General features: G+C 34.9%; 1 protein-coding gene across 7 annotated transcripts in view; it reads left to right on the forward strand.

Moving 5' to 3' along the window:
• Window positions 1-24660, forward strand: part of FGF14 (fibroblast growth factor 14) — a 390756-nt gene that overhangs the window by 267664 nt on the left and 98432 nt on the right. For 6 of the 7 annotated variants that reach the window (XM_048929398.1, XM_048929407.1, XM_048929439.1 and 3 more), the window contains 2 exons: window positions 12645-12755; window positions 22035-22138. In XM_048929398.1, the coding sequence (XP_048785355.1) occupies window positions 12645-12755; window positions 22035-22138 (215 nt within the window). The remainder of the gene's footprint in view (window positions 1-12644; window positions 12756-22034; window positions 22139-24660) is intronic. The other variant, XM_048929430.1, reaches the window with a different exon arrangement.

A 24660-nucleotide genomic window follows, 5' to 3' on the forward strand; every position in this document is an offset into this window, starting at 1 on the left:
ATCTGAAGGGGGACTACAGGAAGGCTGGGGATGGACTTTTTAAAAGGGCAGGTAGTTCTATGATTCTATGGTTCTATGATTCTATGATAAGGAGTTCAGGGTAACTTGCTCAGATGCAGACTCCATACATGGTCAGTGGAATCTCACTTGTTTGGACTTTGGAAGACACCAATTACAAGTTGTGGAATTTGTTTTGTTTAGTGTCTTCATATATGTAATTGATCATCTATTTAAGAGAAAAGTCCAGACCTGGCAGGTAATGATACTGTTGTATCTGTTTTAGATCAAGCAAACAGCGAAGAGAGAAGCTATCATCATTGAATTGTGATTCAGCAGACTTGAGGAGTTTGTTTTGGTTCTAGTTTTGGTTTTGCCAGTTTTATATTACACATCATAGGAGAAAACACACATTCAGAACTTCTATGGATCTTCACTCTGAGTCACTGCTCTGCAAAATATACTGATAAGCTGTTAGTTGTTTTGGTTTGTTGTATACAGCCAGAAATTACAGACCATTATTTCCCTGGTAGCTACAAGGTGTAGTTTGTATTTTTGGTTAAATGCATTGTTACCCTAAAGATAATCTGAGCTTTTCCATAATTTTTAAAGGAGAACATATGTGACTGATATTTTTTTTATTTTATTTACTTAGGTTTATGGATGTGTTTTAGTATTAGAGTTGGACAACAGATAGGAGTGCAGTTTTATGTCTTCCTGGCTGCTCAACTTAGGTGAAGATACACAGTTAAGAAAAGATGATGGGCTGAAGAATATAGTAAGCAGGAAGTGAAATGTGAGAATCAGGGCAAAGTGAGCCTGTCAATTGAATAGACTTTAAAAAGGTACTGGAGGTAGATATATAACCAGTTCTTTATGCTGAGGGAGATGGACTGGAAGCAAAGGAAGATTAAAAATGTGTCATGATGTCACTGCGAGAACACACATGTGATGAGAGATTTGTTTTTATTTCTTATTTCACTTTAAGGTTATGTATTTAAAATTTTTTTTTTCTTCCCTTTTTTTTTTTAAATTAAACTTTAGCTTTGGAGACTGAAAGTCCTTTCAATGGGTTTTGAGGTGTTTTAGGGTATGTTTCCATCAAAACTAACTCTGAGGTCCTTCAAAACCCAGCAGACCTTTGCAGTTCTTTTGAGATTTTGTAGAGTTCTTTTAATTTTTGGAGGTGAATAACAGGTACTATATATTTCACAGAGCTCTTGAGGAGCTGATACAGTCACTGCTGACCCTCCACCATATCATCAAAACACTCAGAGCATTTACTCCTTATGAATTAACTATCTGCTTATTTTTTGGTAGGTGCTACAAGTATAATTCTACTTAGATTCTGGTTAGTAGCTAAACCTTACGGATTAAATAGCCAGAGAACCAGTGTAATCACGGTGGGACAAACGCTCAGTTATTATTTTTCTCTCCAGAGATATTCACTGGCTGTATTGATTTTGTTCTTGCTAAAGAGAGGCTTGAGTTATAATAGTAATACTAGTTAGAGAAAAGCAAGGTGACAGTATTCATATGATGGTCTCTCAAATAAGAGTTTGTTAAGTCACCATTTATGGCAGTTTTCTGTGATCTGTCTTGCATCAGTGTCTACTGATTTCCTTAAAAACCAGCTTCTGGAGTCATTTCATAAGAGTTTATTTTCTGTCTACATGTTTCATGGTAGCAGAGCCATTCAAGACAGAAGAAAAAGAAAAAAAGTGCACAATAAAACTTAAGTCATGGACCAATTCAACCTTGAACTCAAAAAACCAAGCAGGAAGTACCTCCAGTATAGGGACACTGCTTTGAAATACAGATTATAGAAGTAAATCTGCAGTGCTGAATTAGAAAGGGAATAGACTATATCCTTAAAGTACTGGGGATTATTTTCTTGTATCACTGGCTGAAGATCAGTTTTCCAAGCTGCTTCTCTTAAGACTACCAAGTGTGTTTAATGCCAGATTATGAGATCTTGCAGTCTGTAGGCAGAACAAGATTCCTGTCTTTCTCCTATATACAAATTGGAAAAAAACTTCATCTCAGAAAATCAAAACAACAGTGTATTTCTTCCTTTGCTGTCTCTCCACATTTTTGCATTCTTGCAGATGTATAAGTGCTTGTACACAGAGTAGAAGAAAATATAAGGAAATGTCTGCTCTTTCTTCTGCAGGTCCCCGCTTAATTAACGCTTAGTTACACTGATAAAAAAATAAATTAAAGAAAAACTGAAATACTTAGTACAACCTATTGTTTTCTGGTTCAAAGAGTTCTTAATAATCCCCATCCTAAAACTTATGACATTTTTTGTGTATATCATTTTAAAAAAATGCAGTGGATTCATGATTATACTTTTTGGATATGTTACCTTGATTTGATTTGCCGTTAGGGGTTTCAAGATTAAACTATATGTAGCAATGCTTTTTGAAAGAACTTTATAGAATGTTATAAAAGCACTAAGTAATTATTAATGGTTCTGTGCATAATGATATTAAAAATTCTTTTATAGAGCTTCCATATGAACTGATGACAGTAAATTCATACACAAATATACATTTTTCTAAATAAATAGATCAGTTTATTCATATTAACAGTGCAAATTTAAGCTTATCTCATGGGAACGTTGTAATCTTGCTTTATACAAAAATGATACAGATTGCTCCTACCCAATAAATAACAAGTACAGAAATGTATATTTCCCTCTTTCTTAATGAGATTATCCTTTTCACAATGGATAATCAATAATTCTCTAACTCTGCCCGCGTATCTTTGGAGTCCTCTTTAAATCTCCAGTAATGTTACTTCTTCATGAAGTGGACTGAGATGTAATTTGCATTTAGCAGTTCTCATTTTTCTGGGACATTATTACTTTGTAAACAGACCTCTTCAAATCATACTGTTTAATGATGTGGTTTGACAGGAGTTTAATGCTCTTGTTCAATCTTTTCATCAGTGGCCTGGATGAAGGGACAGTGCACCCTCAGTGAGTTTGCTGATGATAGGAAGCTGGGAGGAGTGACTGACATGTCAGAAGGCCGTACTGCCATTCTGTGAGACCTGGACAGGCTGGAGAACTGGGTGGAGAGGAATCTGATAAGGTTCAACAAGGGCAAGTGTAGAGTCCTACACTGTCAAAGAATAACTAAGCACATCAGTACAGGTTTGATGCTGACCTGCTGGAGAGGAAATCTGCAGAGAAGGACAGGGGTGTCCTGGTGGACAGGCTGGCCAAGAGTCAGCAGTTTTCCCCTGTGGCCAAGAAGGCCAACGGTATCTTTCAGTGGTATCATATCAACGATGCATAAAAAAAAGGTGGACAGCAAGTCAAGGGAAGTGATCCTCTCCCTCTACTCTGCTCTGATGAGTCCTAATCTGGAGTACTGTGTTGAGTTCTCGGTTCTCCAGTTCAAGAAAGAGAGGGAACTTCCAGAGGGAGTCCAGCAAAGAGTGACAAAGATGATGAGGACCCTGGAGCATCTCCCTCATGAGGGAAGACTGAGAAACCTGGAGAAGACTGAGAGGGGTTTTTATCAATACTTATAAATGTCTTAGGGGCAAGACTCAAGTGGATGGGGCCAAGTGGTCAAAAGGACAAGGGGCAGTGGACACAAACTGGTAGAAAGGAAGTTCCATCAGAATGTTAGGAATAATAACTTATTTACTGTGAGGGTGACAGGACACTGGAACAGGCTGCCCAGAGAGGTTATGGAATCTCCTTCTCTGGAGATATTTAGAATCTGCTTGGATGCTTTCCTGTGTGACCTGCTGTAGGGAACTGCTTTACCAAGGGGGTTGAACTCAGTGATCTCCAGAGGTCCCTTCCAACCCTTACAGTTCTGTGATTCTGTGATCTATGTTAAAGCATAATGATTAAATAACAATATAGGGAAATAAATAAATGTTCAACCAGGGAAAATTTTTACTTTTTCCAGTTTTTAGAAGTTTCTAAGTCAGTTTACTAATTCATATACTTCTTAGTAAAATCTGTCAGGTATAAATAACTAATTCCTGTTTAATACATTTTAAACCCTATATTAATACTTAATTAAATTATGATCTTGTAAATTTTTATTTCCTTTTTGAGTGAATTTTTAGTTCAAATATTAAAGAAGTTTGGTTTTAGTCACAAGTTAATGTTTTTATGGTTTTATTAATCAAGAGTTTATAATTGTGTACTAAATTGTTAGTGCAGGTAGAAAATGAGTCATGTTCCTGTTGGCTTTCTAATGTATGTATTTCAATCTGTCCTAATCTCAGCTCAGTTCACTCAACCTAAGTGAAGTGGAAATGACAATTTGTGATTTTTTTTTGTGTGATTTTATAAATTGCTTATGGTGGCGTCAGTAAAAAGTTAAGAATACTGCACTAAGAGATATCTGTAATCCCTACATTTTAAACCTGGAGAGGCTTTTGTGTTATTTAGCTACCAAAGAAAATTAAACCTCATTGCTCTCTTATGAACCTGCAACATATATTGCAATTCTTTGCTACTCCTTTGCAACTGAATAAAATCTCTTTTACGTGTTATTAGCAGTGTAATTTACCTGCTTGCCTGCAATTTTAAGGCAAGTCAGTAATCAAAAAGAAAATTTTCTTGAAAATAATGCCTTCCTTCAATATTTTGTGCCTCTGGCAAGAAACTAAGAGTATGTAGAACACCCTCTGTTGTGGAGATACAGTTATGAAGTGATTATACTGCTTATCTAAGCCAAAGGAATATACTTCTTCATTCTGTTTGCTTTTGTGTATTCTGTCAAGTATTAAATGAAAATAATAAGTTAAGGACCTTTGCCACTTGGCACTATTGAGGAAGATTCCTCTATATAAAAATAGAAAATAGAGTGTGGTTCAAAATATAATATAATGCATTGCAAATTATCCTGCTATCTTCTTTTCATTGAGCATTGCCATGATAATTTGGACTACTTTCTCAATAGATTTCTTAGGCCCTTTCCAAATCCCATTCTAAATCCATCTGTGAAAGAAATACAGACTCAATTCAAATATTTCATCACTTTGTGATACAGCATGAAAAGAGAAACAATCAACATTTTAAAAATAAATATAATGTTTAATCATTTCATTCTAAAAATACAAAATATCTAGGAAAAGGAGAATCAGATTAATGCTTTGATAAATCAAAACTTAAATGGTCATACAACCTATCAAATTGTGTTGCTTTATTATTTTCTAAAGTTTGGTTGTTCATGAAGCATTTTTATAGGAAGTTACCAAAACTGACTCCACTGCAAAAATGAAGGCACAAAAATTGCTTAACTTCAGTATCCATTATTTAATGTTTCTGTTTTGAAGATAAATGTTAAACGATATTTTGTATGATGTTTTACTGTCTGAATTCAGAAACAAGAATATATTAGTTAGAACTAAGATGTTCAAGTATGCAGGGAAGTCCTAAATAAAGTACTATAATGAGGTTGAGTTTTTTTGAAAAGCAAGAAGATTCATTTAAACAGGATACTTTTAGGGTTATTTAAAATTAAAATTAATTAATTAATTAAAATAAAATTCCCAATAGCATAGCTAGTGCAATATAGAATTTAGACAATAGAATTTTCTTATTAGCATTTTCAAATAAATTTCAAGAGTTGAGTACAATTGTTCAAAGATGAATTTTAGTGTCTGTGGAAGATTATGCCTGTCAGGCAACAGTTAAATCCTTGAAGCTGTGATTAGTGTTAGTTGGGTAACATACCACCAGGTATTCTAGACAGTGAGAAATTACAAACCATTGAATTTCAATGTATTATAAGAAACTGGGCTCCTCACTAGAAGAAAGACAGTGAGGCCCTGCAATGTGTCCAGAGACACAGCAATGAAAGCAGTGAAGGGTCTGGAGCACAAGTCTTATGAGGAGCAGCTGAGGGAGCTGGGATTGTTCAGTCTGGAGAAGAGGAGGCTCAGGGGAGACCTCTTTGCACTCTACAATTTCCTGAATGGTGGTTGTGATAAGGAGGGGTTTGGCCTCTTCTCCCAGGCAACAAACAGGACCCAAGGAAATGGCCACAAGTTGTGCCAGAGGAGACATAAGGAAGAACTTTTTCTCTCAGAGAGTGATCAGGCACTGGAATGGCTGCCCAGGGAGGTGGTGGAGTTGCCATCCCTGGCAGTATTCAAGAGGCATCTGGATGAGGAGCTATGAGATATGGTTTAGTGCTTGTGGTAGGGTAATAGGAGGATGATTGGACTAGATGATCTTACAGGTCCTTTCCAATCTTGTGATTCTATGATTCTATGATTCTAAATATGGATCAACAGTGGAAGGCAGTACTTGGAGAGAAATGACCAACAAAACCATATGTCAGAAGGTCAGAGTAATTGAAAATGTACAGTATAGTGCAGTAGGAAGAGAAATGCAAATTACTGAAGAAAGTTACTAATTCTAAACTACCATGATCTGTCAAAATTTTTTGTTTGAAAACCATGTGGTTTCATAACAGTCTAAACCTCTTTCCTTCCCAAGGAACACTCTGCAAAAATAAGATAGCTGGTAGAGGAGACTGTTACCAACTATGCTATTGGCAAGTCTCATTAAATCCAATCACCCTGTGAATCTGAACAGATAAAAATTATCACAGTGAGAAGCCAAGTTGATGCAATTCTACTGACAATAACATTTGTTTAAGTAAAACCACATAGGAAGAAGTAAAATTCATGTTGTTAAAAATATATTGTAGATCCTAGAGATATAAAATCAGTGCTCAAGAGATCCTGTTTTGCAGTTTGCACTAAAAAAAATCCCAATAGATAGGCAATGACACCAGCACAGAGGATATGATTCTATGCTTTCAAGAAAAGCAATCATTTTGCAGAACTCTGACTTGCTTTCATAGTTTACGAAGAAATTACATCAAGATGGTGGAAATGCGAATGACAGCACAGACAGATAGGACTTTGTGTCTCTCTTAAATATGTTCTCAATACGAGGTTCTGCGGGAGATGGGTTTGTGATGTTAGGCATGAATGGACAAAAAGTATAGTTAAAAATAAACACCAAAGTTGAGTGCTCTGCAATCATTGTGAAGACAGAAAAATAAGTGAACACAGAGAAATAATCTGTCTAACAAAGCCACAGCATTTCAGAATAAGTACTATTATTACTTACAGGAACAGGGAATAATGGAAGCTATTGCTTTTCTGAGTTCACATTATGTCCTTTTTCTGTCTGTCCTGAATAGAGCAAAAATTTTCTATGAAAGACATTTCATTTTAAAGACTTTAATTAGGTTTAGTTTTCTGATATGTACTATAAGATATTGAAAATATTACTCCTAAAATAAGAGAACACTGATATATAAATGTCCATATTGTATCATTTTCTATTAACGAAGAGAGGAAGTAAAAACAACACAATCAAAAAATTAGAAACAGAGATTCTGATTGTCAGAGAGACTGACAAGACAGTTATAGGAATAAAAAAAGAGTGTGTAAGGCTTTGGAGTGCTTTTGAAGAGCTCTGTTACAAGAGTTGCAGGGTTTAATATTCAAAATGAAGGAACTTGATGGCTTTACATGAACATTCAGGTTTTTGTCACCCTTAAATGCACAAAATCTTCTATTTTGAACTCTTTATCAGCTGTGTGCTTTAAGAAGCCTTCCTTCTTGATTGTGTAACACATATCAGAGGACCTGCTTTTCTGAGAGTTGGGGTGATTGTACCAAACCTGCTGTTTTGCACCCCCAACAACATTAGGAGAATGATGAAATTCACTGTATTGACTACATCTCTCAGAGTAGTGCCTAAAAAAGTAAAACAGCAACTGTGAGCTTGAGAAAAAGACCACTTTTGGAAACTGGGAAAAGTGTTCCAGTAGAAAAAGGAATACTTTAAATGAGAATCAAAAGAAAAACAGGGGAAGTGTCATTTCACATGGGATTTTGTCCCTCCTTCAGAAACTGGAAAATATTTCTAAATTAATGAGTAGTACTGACACTTTTTAAAGTTTTGTATGGTCTTCAGACATTAATATGAAACATTAATGAGTTTCTGCATGAAAATGAGGTGCTAGAAGCTACCTTTAGCTGTGTTTTAATGCATAGGCTCTAATGTTACCTGTATTGGCCAAACTGGCTTCAGCCATGAAGACTGCACAATTCACAATCCAAAACTCTATGCTGCACTATAATCAGGATACTCTTTTGTGAGAAGGGGACAAAAAAGTGGCCTTCTGCACATCTGCAGCCTTAAGAACTAGCTGGTAGGTGGGTATGAGGAATGTAAGACACACCTATGCTTTGAGTGGGTGCTATGCTTCACAATTTCACAAGAAACCTGTGAGTTACTTTCCTTTTTTTTTTTTTTTTTAATCTTAAGAGAGGTTAGAAATGTTTTTGATATTTCAAATTAGTTTTAAAAGAAGATTCTTAACCTATACTGACAGCAACATCAGAGAGCAATAAGGCAGTCAAGGTATAGTGACTATTGGAGCAGCACAGAGCTAAAAAAGGTGGCTGGTGTATTCCGGACCACTGTGAGTTTAATACTGAACTGCCTGAAATTTAAAATGCAGGATGGAAATACAAAAAATAAAATTTATTAAGTGCAAGTAAAACGTGAAGGACCTAGAGCTGCCAGCAGTTAGCATGGGTTTAATGCTATTCTACATGAACAACGTATACTTCTTGATAATGCCATTTGTGTGACTCACTGAGGAACTTGTGTCAGACCAGTGATTGGCTGGTTCATGCAGTTTATTCTCCATATGAGCAGATAAGAGATTAAGTCAACCGACCCTTGCCATTTCTTTGTGACGTCAAATGTATTTAGGTCATTTACTCAAAAGAAAGAGTGGCTAATAAGTGCCAGGCCAAAACAAACAAGCAAACTAAAAAAAAAACACCACCAACAAAACTCTGGTAAATATTATTGATTTTAAACTATAACTTCAATTTTAATTCTTAACTTTTGCACCAAAAACAAGACAGAAGGAGCATGTTGTAAAATCAAAACTTCAGTGGATTTTAAGTGATTTGTTTTTCATGATATTAAAGTATGATGGGTGCCCTTGCCATTCTTTTAGCATTGCAAATTCATCTATGTCTGAACAGAAAAGTACAAGTCGCAACAAATTTTTAATTTTTTACCTTATTTACTTTAAAACTATACAAGTTCTGAGGAGTGAGGGAAGAGGATACGCTAAAACCCTCCTGTTTGTAAATAGAAAACATTTTGTTTTGTTATTTAGCTGCATTCTCTTGTCTTTCCCTTTCATGTAGGAAGAAAAAGGCATGTGTGGGATGTTAAAGGCAAGGGTAATAGTTTTCTGTTTATCTGCACAGCTGTGATGGGAGTTACAAGCATCAGATATCAGGTGCACCTGTGTAAAGACAGCATTAATCTTTTGGGTGGGTTTTGGCCGCTGCTTTTAGCATACGTTTTCGAATAGGCAATAATAATAAAAAAAAAGTGTGAGCAGGAAGGATTTTGGAAACTTATTTGCAAACTGAAGCAGAGAGTGTTTCTGTGATATTATCCAGTGGCAATGGTTAGATAAAATGCTGTAATAATTCAGGGACCAGAGGATTTCTCTGTACTATTTGCTGCCCAAGTGTTTCAAAAAGGACCTGAAATAATCATTTATCTTTCTGCATGGAAAAGGGATGAATTCTTTGCCTAGAGGGTTTGTCTGTTTCTTCTTTAAGATATTTACCTTGAGGCTATATGGAATAGTCCTTCTGACTATTGCTTATTATGAGATTAACAAGTCATTGCATGCAACACCATCATTAAATTTGCTTTGCCTTTTTGCTAGGATTAAAAAAATACCATGTCTTTTTGTTAAATTCTCCCAGTATTTTGAGCACTGTTCAGCTAAAGCATTTAGTTTGTCTCTTATTTATAGATCCGAGATGCTATTTTAACTAAATATGGCAAGCAAGAACAAGTAAAAAAGTGTCTGATTCCATTTCCTGACACTTATTAAAGTTTTAATTGTGGTAAGGACAAGTAGAATCTTAAAGCAGTAAAGATCGTCATAGGAGGGTTGGTAAATAAGATTCTAATAATCCACAGGAGAAAGATTAAAAGTTGCAATTGCTACATTTTGTGAGGAAAAAAAAGACTTTTTCTGCTATGTTTTGCTCTATAGAGATCTACATGGCATAATCAAAATATTAATGAATATCACATTATTAACAATTTCAGTTTTGGATGAAATATTTAAGTGAAAGAGACATGTTTTGTGAAAATTTTGTTCAGTTCTCTTACAACCAAAACTAATAAAACTGTATACCTAATAAGATAAAACACATGTCTAGAGTCCTTTATATTCATGTTTTTAATAGTTCTTATTTTGCTGAACTTGAGCGAACGAACCGATGAGGAACTCATGCCCTGCCCCATCAAAAACCCTCAAATGCTGAAACACATAGCTTCTCATCAGATTACTTTCATTCAAATGTAATTTTTGCCCAGAGATGTAGTTGATGCCCCATCCCTGGAGACTTTCAAGGTGAGGCTGGATCAGGCCATGGGCAATCTGCTTTCGCTGTGGTGTCCCTGTTCATTGCAGAGGAGTTGGACTAGATGGCCTTTGAAGGTCCCTTCCAACTCAAAGGATTCTATGATTCTAGTCTGGGACACCTGGTAAAACACCATTGACTTTAAATAATGCTTCTGAAGAAAATGATTATGTGATTTCTTGTTAGTAGATTTTATTAATAAATTTAAAAAATAAATAGATTGATTATAAAAAACAATGTTGAGCATCATTTCTAAATTTTGTACATTTCCCTTGAAGCAGTAGGAGCAAGAAGTAGGTTGACCCTAATTAACCTTCTATGCAATACTTTCTTTAAGCTAGAAGCTGATTTTTTTCATGTTTGTTTGGATGTAGGAATGGCTTTTCAAAATGCTGATATTTTTCCTGCAAATACTTTCTAAGCCTGTAGTAACAATTTTGCTTAAATTATTTCCTTTAATCTTTTAAGATGTAATATACATATGTATAAAGCAAGTAGATTTAACTTCCAGTTTGGAAGTACATATTGAAAGCATGCACTGGAAGAAGTAACGTCTTTTATTTTCAAATGGTGAAAATATTTTTGAGTTGCCTGATATAGTTAAGGCAGTACTTTGAAGCAACATAAATTTTACTGTATTTATATATTGTTTTTAAAAATGATTTTTTTCTTGTACAAAGACAGAAAAACTTTTGCTTGTAACAATCCCCAGAAATCAAAACTTATAGTTAATGAAAGAAAATAAAACAAAAACAGACAAAAACTTTTGATGTGCTTAGATGTTAATTATGAAATATTTATATTATTTATTTTCGTGTCCTGAAACTTTTAGTGCTAACATTTCTAGTAACAGTTTCTTTGTGTATTTAAGAAAAACTTTCAATTTTCATAAATACTCCACGAACTGAGCGTTTGTACAAAACTTCAGAACATTCCACTTAAAGAAGGGTTTTCTTATTAGTGTTTACTCCTTTCCTTAGGATAATGTAAGTAATCCAGCTTGACTGATAGTGAGAACAATTATAATCAGTTATAAACTGGCCACAGGTTTGCATGAAAATTGATTCTGCCTTACTTAAAAATTCACTGTTCATTTTATCACTTTTCTGTCTCAAAGTCTTTATGATTTTAGTTCATTATTGCAAAGCTGTGCATGATGAGATATAGATGCTTTTAATGCCACGTCCCAACATACGTATAGTTTACTGCATGCCTAAAGTTGGGCCTAATATTTTATGTGTAAATATATTACTAATAGTATCGAGTATAAAGCACAGGTAGTGCTGTTTGTTTTCTTAAGATATGATGCCCTTTTCCTCAGCAATGAACCAATTCTCCAGCATCTTGATATGTGGTTTTGTAAGGCACTGTTCTTGAGATGAATCATAAAGTTGTCACTTGGTAGCCCCCTACTCTATGCTTGACAATGATTTTCACAAATGCAGAGTTTTAAATAGTGTACCTTAAATGTTCAGCCACCTGAATTTCCCATTTACTTTTAGCTTACTCAGGTAATTTTCATTTTGTTTTCTGCTGAAGAAGGGTTATGGCAATCATCTTGCTATTACTGTAAATGTTATTCCGTGGGGGATTGGAGAGGACAAATGAATTGTATCTGACTCCAGGCTGGTATTTTGGGAACTCTTCAGGTGGGACTATTACAAAATACTGTACCAGACAATTATGTGACTTTGGTACAGTGTGAAAGAAGGCAAATGTTTTTATGCAAGTGATATTAAAATCTATGTTAAGTATAGTAAGTTACTAACATTTATGAAATGTGTGGTTTTTTTAAATTTTTTTGAAATATCTTGTTGATTTCTGCAAAGTTCTCTACTTGTTGCTGAAGTCTCTCTTTTTTTTTTTTTTTTTTTGTAGAGCTTAATGTAGTTTAAGACTATGGGTGCCTGGGTTACTATTCTTTTGTGTTTGTTTTACCACTGTTAATTTTAATTAAGGACATTCAAGGCAGATAAGAGGACATGAAACCGGTGTAATAATAATTCTGTAGAAAGATTTTTCTCCATCTACATCAGCAACCACCCTGTTCTAGTACAACTTTAAGATGGCAATGGTGCTGCATCAAACTTCCTTCTACAGTGAGAGGAAGTAGAGATAACTCTTGGAAAAAGTTTTGAGGCTAGTGACAAAATATGTTTGTCTTTCAGATCCCCAGCTCAAGGGTATAGTGACCAGGTTATATTGCAGGCAAGGCTACTACTTGCAAATGCACCCCGATGGAAGTCTCGATGGAACCAAGGATGACAGCAGTAATTCTAGTAAGTGACTGCCATAGGGGAATGTCTTAATCTCACACGCAGATTGAATCATTCAAGTGTATACATGCAAACACAGTTTTAATGTTTTTGGAAGGTTTCTGAATGTGTTTTGTCAAAAGGAAGAGAGTTCTGCCAATTGGAAGTCTAATAACCACCAGCACTTCTTGTACAGGACACTGGCCTAAACATTTTCCCTCTGAAGGTATAAGCGCCGTTGGACCTTGGGGGTGAGATATTTAGGCCAGCTTTTTCTTTGGATAACTTTATAAAAATGATAAAATTATGTAATGTTTTTGAAATAAAACTATGTATTTAACAGAAGTTTATCTTCAAATTAATAACAAAAAAAGAAATAAGAAATCCAAAATTATTTGCAAATCTGATCTTATGAGCCTTGATTCAGCAAAACAAATAAATACATGCTAATCAAAATCCTGCTGAAAGCATATGATGAAATGTCTTGCTGAACTGGGGCTGAAGATTGATCATCCTACAGTCTGTCCCTATATCAGCAAAAATGCCAGTGATTTTGACAGGATTTCTGCCAATGTAGGGACTGCTACAGTGGGAATTCTTCAAAAATACTCTAAACAAAACTGGTCTTGAAGGACAGTATTGATCACTACGTTGGTGTTATTTTCGTATGGTACAGCCATTCAATGTATGTACATATACAGCTTCAGCTGCAAATGTTAATTAAGCAAACCTATTCTTACTCTAGAAACAGTTGAGTTTTAATTTTTCACTTAGCAGAGAATATGTGTATTTTGTTTAGTTTAATGATAACGGAATATTTAAGTGATTAATTTATATATGGTCTTGGGGTCTATTTTAAGCGTTTTTAGTAAAAAAGATTTATCTGCTTATGATGCACTTAAAAATAAGCCTTTAATTTCATTTTAAAAAATGTCGGAATTAGACTATAGAAATTAAATTTAGGGATTTGAGAATTCTTCTTGAGCAAGACTCCCAATTTTACATGTTAATGCATGGCTCTTGTATTTAACATATTTCATCAACAGATAGCATGACCATGTTTTACTATTCTACTTTTCTAGAACTGGGAAAAATAATTGATTAATCTACTTTGATGTATATTTCTCTCTCTGCTCAATTTCTGAATGTTTCTTTTTCTTTTTCTTCTTTTTCTTTTTTTATTTTTATTTTTTATTTATTTATTTATTTATTTATTTATTTTTTCCTGTTCCTTGATGGTTTGTTTTTTTTTTTCTTTGCTTTTCCTTGGTGTGTTCATGCCTCATGCCCACTTCTGTACTGGACCTAATATCAAGAAGTATTTTAGAGAAGCTTTGCCTTTATGAGGTCTAAGAAACATGTCTTAGAATGCAAGCTTCTATTTCTCTCTCTTCCTGCCTTTCTCTTATTTTCAGCTTCAGTGAAGAGGTGTGTATGACAGCAAAAATTTTGGAATATTTTATGTCATTTCTACTTTTGTCTCTTAGAAATCTACCATCATGCCATAGTTTCCTTTTTTCACTGTTATCAGTTTTACAAATCTTTTTTATTTTTGCTTACTGTGTTATTTGCCCTTTCTCTCCTCTCTTCCTCACCTTCTGGATTTCCATCTGTCTTTGTATCTCTAACTCCTTTCAATTGTTCCAAAATTCAGAATGAATGTTATATATTATAAATATTTTTAAATACAGAACTTGCCCAAAGCCAACTAAATTTCATATTTTGAATAAAAGCTGTTAGGTAATATTATGTTTTACTTCAACATTAATTTTTTGCCTGAAATGATTCTTTCTACAGAGGAATTTTTTCTCTCCAGCCAATGTGCTTCAGTAGTCCAATTTTATAATAATGTTAATTAAAGACATATTAGACCATAAAGATGTATAAAATCAGTGTGCCAGGAAAACATACAATTTTCACATTAAATTTTGACAATATATCTAGTACTATCAACACTGTATCAAGAGTTAAAAAGATTGATTCGTTCAGTATAGTCATGAATATATAAGTGTTTCTTTTGTGCTGTCAACCTTTCTCCTCGGTTCTCTTCTTATTCCACTCTATTTCTTTCCATGTCTTGTTGAAATTTTTGGTTTTTATCTTTTTCTTTATTTCAGCATATTGTATTTTTTCTTTTGTACTTAAAAAATTTGCTTGTGTATATAATCCTTAGTCTTCTGATCTATTATTTTGTGAGCTCCTCATTGTGATAATTCATGTCTGATGCTTACCGGTAAATAAGTTTTGGCAACTGCAAAGGAGGAAGAGTGGCCCCATACTGTTGGGTTTCGCTTGGGAATGGGAAAATTTCTTTTGACCACTGAGCTACCAGTCTGCCTATTTAATCCACCCAGTGAGTGAGGAGATACATTATCTTTGAGTAGGACTGACTGTGTGCTTACCTTTCATTTGAACTGTGTTTTGTAAAAAAGGAGGAAATTGAGACTCCTGAAGGGCACGCATCTCTGTCGGCCTTCAAGGCATGCTCTGTTCTAATCAGTGTCACCATAGCCTGTGAAGGAGCCCTCATCACCTTCACAGCTTCCAAGTAGCTTGCTGTTTTGGAGAAGCCAGTGAGTGAATATCGAGGGAGAAAAGAGAAGTGATTTTTGTTTTGAGCAAGGAAACTGAAGCTTAGTCATTCTGCTACTTTCAGTTCTGCCGCAATTTATTCCATCAGGCAATTAGAAAACTGCTTGAAGTTAAAATTCCCTGACGTGTATGTCATTTTGTACTTATTCTATATGCACATTAGTAAACATAAAAAAAAAAATATAATAAACATACACTATTGGAGTCCCAGTGTTATATAGTGTTAGTGTCTGGAAAGACTGAAATGTGGTCTGTTCAGATTGTTAGTACTCTTTTTTTGTCTTTAAAGCTTCTTGGTAATATTTTTAATGTGGCTTTTTGCTTCTACCTGAAGTCAGAATGAGTTCTACCAGTGTTTTCAGTCAGCTGTTGTAGCATGTCCAATTGTAAAGTGTCAGGCATTGCAAAAAGAATGATGGGTTTCCATTCATTTTTGTAGTCTCCTTTTATGCATTTTACAAGACAGTGACGTTTTGTGATAGAGTATGATATAATGGATCTATTAGCTAGTATTTAACAATACTAAGTTTCCTCAAATCACATCAGCAAAGTAGGGCTGTAATTTTGTGAAACTCTCAGTAATGTGTGTAGACAGGCTTTATTATATTTCTTCTCTTATTTTAGTTGTTTCTCCTTTTTCCTTCATTCAGTGCCTCACAATTTCTGGTATTTGGGTTGTGTTTTTTTTGTTTCTTTGTTTTGTTTTGTAGTGATGGTAGGAGTGACTGTGGTTAAAGCTGTAGGCTTTTTTTACTTTTGTCTTGCTCAATATAGCTGTCCCTCTCTTTGATTTTAGAGGGTTTACAGTAGTTCATAGTGGTTCTTGGTGCAAGTGGAACTTGCTCTAGGAGTAGGTGCTCACAGTGATCTCATGGGCCTCACTATTATTATTTTGGAAAAACAACAGAAGCTATAAAGAAATTGGTGTCCTTTTTGTGCTTGTAATAACAATCATTACATTCTGCTCCTGATCTCCCACCCAAAATATCTCGATTTCTGGCTTTGGTCTGTCTTCAGCATTCTGTCTCATGAGTGAATGACAGTTTTAGTACGAAGACTAATTATGTTTGGGGAACAGGGAATTCTGATTCTTTAATTTCTGAGATGGAAACTCCGAATCTCTTGGCCCTTGTGGCTTATCTATATTCACTTGCAAAGTATACCTCAGACAACAACCGCTGAAAAAATTCAGCATTGTGATATTTCCTTTGATGCATGGTAGACCTGATTGTAGCACTCAGATGTTGTTATTTGGGCCTCTTATTAAATTACAGTCATATTTAAAACATATTAAAAGGCCATTGCTCATTTGTAGCCGTTATTCATGAACTGGTAAATATCAGACTTAGGACTATCCAAGCAACTTTGACTTGGCTGTGCTGTGCACATTTCTTGCTTAATTATGCTGCACCATGCTTTACTTCCTTCATGACACTTGGTGCCTAGAAGAGCTAGTATTCAAGAACTCATGCTCCCATTTAACATGCCTTTAGTTTCACCATTTAATGCATGTTCCTAGAGCTCCATTTATATTTTCCAAATTGAATATGGAAATTTTAACTTTTTAAATGTCTTTCTAAGGTACCTACCACTAGAATATTTTGGTTTGAAGATATTAATAAATAACCTTCTCAGTATCCTGGTAAGATAAAAGAAATAATTAGACATAAATAAGCATACGGAGATTAAAAAACAACATCTGTAATGTGGTTAAATATAGATTACTAACCTGAAATGTTTGCTGTCAGATTTTTAAGCTTTTTTTTTTTTTTTTTTTTTTTTTTTTTACTGCATTTCTTCTTCAAAGAATTGCAGAGGCATTTGGCTATCTATTTAACACTACTTTTATGAGTTAGGGTAAGCCCGTTTCTCCCACTGCTATACTCCTGGTCAATACGACAAGATCAATGAAGGCCATGCTCAGCCCTGCTGAAGCACAGCACATTTTAATAACATCTTGTATTACATCAGTCAGGTAGAATGTGTTTCTCCACCAGAACTTATTGGCATATCTCTGAATATCAACTTTCCCATAGTCATTATCAACCTAAAATTCTGATGGAATCATAGTTTTTGCCTATGGGCCTGTAGATGGAAATAAATTAAAGGGATAGTTGTCTTGGTCTGACTGCAAATTTGGTCCTTTGGGAAGTTTTCTTAACTGATACCAGTGTAAGGAACATACAGAACAGAGAGCAAGTTATAAGCCTTATGCAATTGGTTTCCAGCAAGTTTCTTAAGAAAAACAATTTTCTTGTAGCTATGAGCCAGCTAAATAGACTTTCTTGGGGATATCAAAATATCTGATCTCAGGCATTTCAAATCTAAAGGTAACTTACTGTGTCAAATATACAGAAAAAAAAAATGGAAAAAAATGTGTTGGGTTTGTGTTTTGCACAAGGAAAGGAAGGAGTTCTACTTATCAGAAAGTGGATTTTAGCTACAACTTTGGCTAAAAATTTTGGAAGATTAGAATTCAATTCAAATTTAGCCCAGCAAACCTTTCTCATGATACCTAATGATGAAAATTCTCACTTCTGGTCAACTGTTGCAGTTAATTTCCCCCCAGCTCCAAGTTCTGACCTTGTGTGTAATGTGAATAGCATTGGAGGATTAGGAAAGGGAAGAAAAATCAGTTGTTTTATTGTCATGATTTAGATGGAATGCAAAAGAAAGCTAATGCAGTGTGCACAGGCTCGGAGCTGCAAAGGATGAAGGGCTGTAGTCACACCATTTCTCTCAATTGCTTCCCTTGATTTCCTGATGTTCCTGCCTCTTATTTGTCAGTGGATTTACCAGTGTCTATACTTAAACATGAGACGTAGGAGAACTGAGCACTGGGCTGTTGAAGAATATTCTCTCTCAGCTAATATATGGACAAATTGGGCTAGATTTAGGACAACTGAAATGTTCAGTGACCAAACTCCCCACTTATTTTTGGGTTTGGATCATTGTTTTAAAGACAGATAGAAGCTAGAGGCATGGTTATTTTTCACCACCACTCAGTTAAGGGTATAATTCTGGCTGTGTAGACCTGATATGCCGGCAAACTCTGGAAACAGCTTTCAACTCTTATGAAGCAGAAATTTATTAGAGTGGGGGATAACACAAGAAAATCTTTGGCAGGTTTTAAATTTGCAATTAGACGTGGAAGTCCTGCTCTTAAATAGTACTGCACAGCCACGTTCTTGAGGAAATTGATTTTCCTTTGGCCAACTTCAACAAGTAAAAGTCACATGCTGTGCATTACTAGTATGTGTTTTGCTGATCTCAGTATGAAGCATATCACTGAGCATTTATGAATCAGTTGTAGACTAGCCTCCCTATTTTACTGAAGTCTGAAAGATTTTTAGTAGGCACTGAATATTCAGTGTGTGCAGAGTTACAGTAATTCAGATCACACTCTAAAATTTTATGGCCTTGCACTAACTATAGCAACTTTGACAACATCTCATTAATACTTGGTGGCAGTGAAATATACATTATGTCCCCTCCTCGCTGCTTTCTAAATTCACTAGCAGCTATAAGATGTTCCATTAATTTTATATATTGTGTAGGACATTGCCATGTTGCAGACCTCCAATTTCCTTTCAATGGTTGTTGGTTTTTTTTCTACTTCTGCAATTTTATTTTTACTGGTAGTATAATAAATGAAATTTGTGTTCCTCAAGTTTTGATTGAAGCATTGTAATTTCGGGTTATTTTTCATCAGCAGTTTGTCATGAACGACTTATTTTTTGTGCTTATCTTTTTTCTGTCATACAAATATTACTTGGTTTTCCTTCCTAGTGTCCTCAAAATATTTGCTGCCCTTCCTCTAGTAGAGTGTTCATATCCAGGTTTCCTCCTGGAATTTCTTTTCTTCTTGAAAGAAAACTAAATTAGCTACCTGTCTCTCCATTTCTTTTCCATTTATTTTTCAGTTCCCTACCAAAAAGTCCTGATGTTAATCCCCTCTAGTTTTGCTGTGACAGACTCATCCTCCGCCACCCAGGATAATGCTTTTGTTGTTTTTGACATTGTTTCATTTGAGGGCATTATCTATTTTTTAAAAAACTTTCTGTTTATACTTGAATATATGAAATCTCTCAAGACATGCAGTGCTTAGACTATCCAGTCATAGGATATCTCGTCTGCCACTGCTATATTTCCCTGATTTATGTTTATCTTTTATAGGTTAGAGAGGAAGCCTTTTCGGTATACTGCATTTTTATAGAGACCAGCCCAATACGATCCTAAAATGACTGAAACTTTCAGAAACTACTGAAATAGTAATGCTACATATTTGTGTTACTTCTTATCTTAAATCATCTCTTCTATTCTTCTTTGTAAATCCATAACTTTGTTTTCTGTTCTTCCACACCCCTTTATTTCTACATCTGTAGGAATTTCTTTACAACAACAATTCTTAAATTTATATCGGCTCTATGTTTTCAGAAAAAAGGTCTAATGATACATATGATTATGTGATTCTAGATCCTTTTGAATATTCCAGCAAATGTTATTTTTGAAGGAAAGCAGTTTGTTGGTTGGTTGGGTTTGTTTGTTTTTTTTTTTTCCATCTGCTTCTGTCTTTAAATTCCAACAGGCAACCCAGTTTTTTTGTTTTTTTTTTTTTTTTTTTTTTTTTTTTTTTTCACTTCTAAAGATTTGATTTGATGAGCTTCATCATAAACTATAACTTTATATCTTGGGACCAACCAGATGTTTTCGTATCTTATGAAAATGTGCTCATTTACTGCAAATTCACTGCTCTTTTTCTCTTTATTTTGGCTTTGCCACTGGCACTCTAATTACAAGCAGCCTCATAGTCTACGCATTATGGTCACAACTAAATTTTGAGGAATTCACTGTAGATACTACTGTGCTCCTGAAACATGGCTTTGTAAAACCATGAATACTTATGCCCGTATTGAACATACAAGCTGTGCTTTTGGTTATCATCCAAGTTCTTGTAAATCCATAACTCATCCACAGTGGAAAAGCGCTTCACATGAACTCTGGTTCATCCAGATCTTTCCTTCAGAGACTGATGTGTACTTTGCCTTTGTTTTCTTGAAACAAGTCAGTAAATTTAGTATAGTTGTGTTTGCTGCCATAATTCATAAAATAAAAATTGATCTGTGTCTTATCTGCTGAACTTTTGTATTTTTAATGAATACAGTGGGCAGTGGGGCTCTTCTAAAGGGATCTTTGAGGAATCTTGTAATCTTTTGGCTGTGCTTCTAGTTCTGAATTGGAAATACCATTTAGGGTCCTGTTCTTGTACTGCACTTGAAGCCCAGAAAGCCAACATTACACTAAGCTGCATCAAAAAAAAACAGTGCAGCTATCAGGGTGAAGGAGGTGATTCTTCCCCTCTATGCTACTCTCATGAAGCCCCATCTGGAGCAGTGCACCCAGGCCCAGGGCCCCAGCATTTGAGGGACAGGGAGCTGTTGGAGCAGGCCCAGATGAGGGCCATGAAAATGATCAGAGGGCTGGAGCACCTCTCCTACAAAGACAGGTTGAGTTGCACTTGTTTAGTTTGGAGAAGGGAAGGTTCCAGGCAGACCTTATTGAAATAAGTCTTCCAGTACCAAACCAGGCCTACAAGAAAGCTGGATAGGAATTTGTTATCAGGTAGTACAGTGGCAGAACAAGCAGAAACTGTTTTAAACTAACAGAAGGTAGGTTTACATTAGATATAAAGAAGAAATTCTTTATTATGAAGGTGGTGAGGCACTGCAAGTTATTGCGCAGAGAAGCTGTTGATGCCCCATCCCTGGAACAGTTCAAAGCTAGGTTGGATGGGGCACCTTGGTCTATTGGAAGTTACCTATGACAGAGATGTTCGAATTAGCCTATCTTTAAAGGTCCCTTCCAACCCAAACCTTCCTATGGGTTTTCAGGGGAACAGATTACTTGTTTTTCTGCTATTTAACAATGGGTTTCATATAAAATGTGTGTAATGGAAGTAAAAATTTCTTATATTTTTACTTTTCTTTTTTGTTGCTGTTGTGAGAATAGTACCCTTCTCTTCATACTGATCTTTTTCAAACTAGTCAAAGCTGTGTCTTCTTTTGTTGTTGCAGAGGTATATATCATTGCTAGGGTATCTGCTATTAGCTGTGTTTTTCTAGTTAAATCATGTTTTTTTCCAGATCTTGAGCTTTTGAATATATTCTATATTCATCTCAATAGGATTTATGCACTTTTAGAGTCAAGCACATATTTCAGTGCTTTCCTAAATTAGGACAAGAATCTACCATTACCTGAGGCTTGTAGAAAATACATCATTTACAAAACCAAATACTTTTTTTTTATTTGAAACCATGGGCCCCTTGAAACCAATCATAACAAATAATCAGAAGATATGTGTTCTACAGGATATCTCTCAAGTATTGCCCTTATGATCAATTTATACTGGTGAAGAAAATGTTGGGCTCTTTGATTATTTTGAGATTGTCTGATATACTTGTGTCTGCAGTGCTTTGTATTTGCTAGTTAACGCTTATGCCTAATACTGTGTGTTGCAGGAATTACTGATACATAGACACTCGGGCTTTAACTTTAGGTGTTAACTTTACTAGTAACAAGACTTGCTGAATTAGTTAAATCTCAAAATCAGAAGATAGAACCAAAAGAAGTAGCTGTATTTCTTAATGTTGTTCATTAAAATATTTTAATAACCATAATATATTAATATCTGGTCTTGTTTTCTCTTCACAGCGTTATTCAACCTTATACCAGTGGGACTTCGAGTTGTAGCTATCCAGGGTGTAAAGACTGGGTTGTATATAGCCCTAAATAATGAAGGTTTCCTCTACACATCAGTAAGTACCTTTCTGAACTCTTTTAGAGACAGAGCTGAAGATGAAATCTATGCTGGAATGTAGATGTGCAGTCACCTGCAAGAAGTACTGTAATGTCTGTATTTTTTATTTATAAATGTAGTACACCCACCTGTGTACTCATGTATGCATGCAGCATATCTGTAAATGATATATAGTAGAAAACACTGTATGCTGTATGTGAGAGTATGTGTTAGTAAAACACATCTTTCCTGGTAAGATATACTGGTAGTGTACAATGAACCACAAAGATTATCATTTTCAATTAAGTTCTCCAGAAAATGCAAATAAAGACCTGCAGCTATTTTCTTTCAGAGTTGCTATTCAGAATCCAGAAGCTGCTAAACATTTAAGTTTGTTGATAAGACAATAATTATAATTATAAATTCAATATAAAAAGTAATTTATACCCTTAGGTTTATCGTAATGTTCTAACTGCATGCTTAGCACTATGGAATTTTTAATGTTGGCTATCAGAAACAATGTGAATTCAATATGAAGAACAGATTTTTTGTAAAATGATCAAAGTATAAGAAAAATTCTTTTGAGTCATAAGCAATATTGCTGTATAAAGTGATTGGAAATGCCTCTGTTTGTTTAGGATATTCCAAAAGATTTAATGCTAATCAGTCAGTCTGTTATGAATATAAAAACCCCAATTTTGTGTAAAGTAGTATCTTCACATCCTTTAGAAGACAGACAAACTTTAATAGGAGTAGGCAGTTCTGTCAAGCCTTAAGAAGGGGGCTTAAAGGATTTTTCATTACTATTTTTTATTGCCCTCTATGTCAAATTTATTTTAATAGTACTTTTTTCATTTCTTGCGTCACATAATTCTTGATTTCCCACTGAGTTACAATACACTGCTTTGTTTTCAATATCCATTGAAAGGAAATTGGACAGATTAAGTTTCTGATGCCCTCAGGGGAAGTATCCTGTTTCTTTCAAAAATACAATTGTTTGGAAAAGCTAATTAGGGGGAAAAATGGAACTAATCTTGAATGTCAATGTCAAGACAAAGCGAAAATTGCTGTTTATAAGAGATCTGTTGGAAACTCTACCAGCATGTTGTAAAACATTTTTTTTCTTCTGTTCAAAACAGTAATTAAAAAAATCTAACACAAGAAAACATCATATGACATGCAATATTTTCTGTCAGAAGGAAGAAATTCAGAAAATAAAATATGGAGCTTGTAGTTTTAGCACATTACTGGCTTCCCAGTTCTATGTGGGGAGTTCTTTTCAGTATGATGAACAGTACTTTTTTACATGTTACATGGTGATATTGCTACATCCCTGTCCAGTGCTTTCTGAAATAAGTTCTTCCTTCCTTCAAAAAGAACTGCGAATTTCAGAAAATGTATCAGTTTCCTGGTAGGTCATTCTGCTCAAGGAGACTGAAAAATTTCTGGTGATTTCCATGTATATGTATTTTTCTGAAAACGGCCCAGGTTTTCAGAATGGTACCATCTGGAGAAGGGAAAGGACATGAAACAGACCTGTAAAACATCCTCAGATCATACAAGGTATTTCTTCTTACACCAGTGGGAATCTGAATTGCCTTCTTCCTATGTCTTTTTAAACAACACAGATTATTAGGTTGTGAACAGTCTTGTGGATATAAATAAAAGGTTATGGAAGTCAAGAATGCAGTCCATGTGTAATGTTTTGCAGGACTGCATATTTTTCATTGCCACTAGTAGTAAGCCTTTTGTACTTGGTGACTTCTTATATTCCTGTGGTTCCTGGAAACTTGTTAGGAACTTTGGAACTTTGTTCTGTCAATGTTTTTATGTTTTTAATTATTTCATTTAAAGATTTCGTGGGAAAGTTTCTCAAACTGTCATTCTACCTTGTGTGAGGTAAGGAAAATAAAATTTTGGGGATGTACTACTTCCTATTTCTTGTGCAGTGAATAAAAAGATGAGTGGACCATTAGTGGACAGAGAAGTGACGCATCAGAAAACTGAGTGGAAACCTTGAGCTTTAGTATGTCTATAACATGATTTTCAACTTATATTTTTGTCAAAGATGAAATACAGTAATATTCTGGAATTTAATGCAGATTGAAAGGCAGTCATTTCCCATAATGCAGGTTTGATTGTTTCATGTTAATGTATTGAAAATGTTGATAGTATATTTTCATCTCCGTAATTGCTTTTAGCATGGAGACTAACACATTTGAAAATAAGAAAAGAAAACGTCAGAGAGAAAAGTGCCTTCTCCCTGAGGGTCAAGGTGAAAAATTGCTGCATGCAGAATGTTCTAAATACTGTCCTTTGCAGAAAAAAATGTTTTATCCAGCCACTTTTTATTAGTGCCTTCCCTGATTCTTGGTCACTGTGGTGTATCTACTGCATCTGCAATGCATAAGTAGTATATCATGTGTTTTCCCCTTGGCTATTCAAGTGAGGCTTGGAGCAAATGTTTTCTCAACATAAGTTTGGTATGCCATCTACTGTCATTGAAATAAGTGCCAAATAATGGGAGTACTTGTTAAAATT

Source organism: Lagopus muta, chromosome 1 (assembly GCF_023343835.1).
Source record: "Lagopus muta isolate bLagMut1 chromosome 1, bLagMut1 primary, whole genome shotgun sequence".
Classification (NCBI taxonomy): domain Eukaryota; kingdom Metazoa; phylum Chordata; class Aves; order Galliformes; family Phasianidae; genus Lagopus; species Lagopus muta.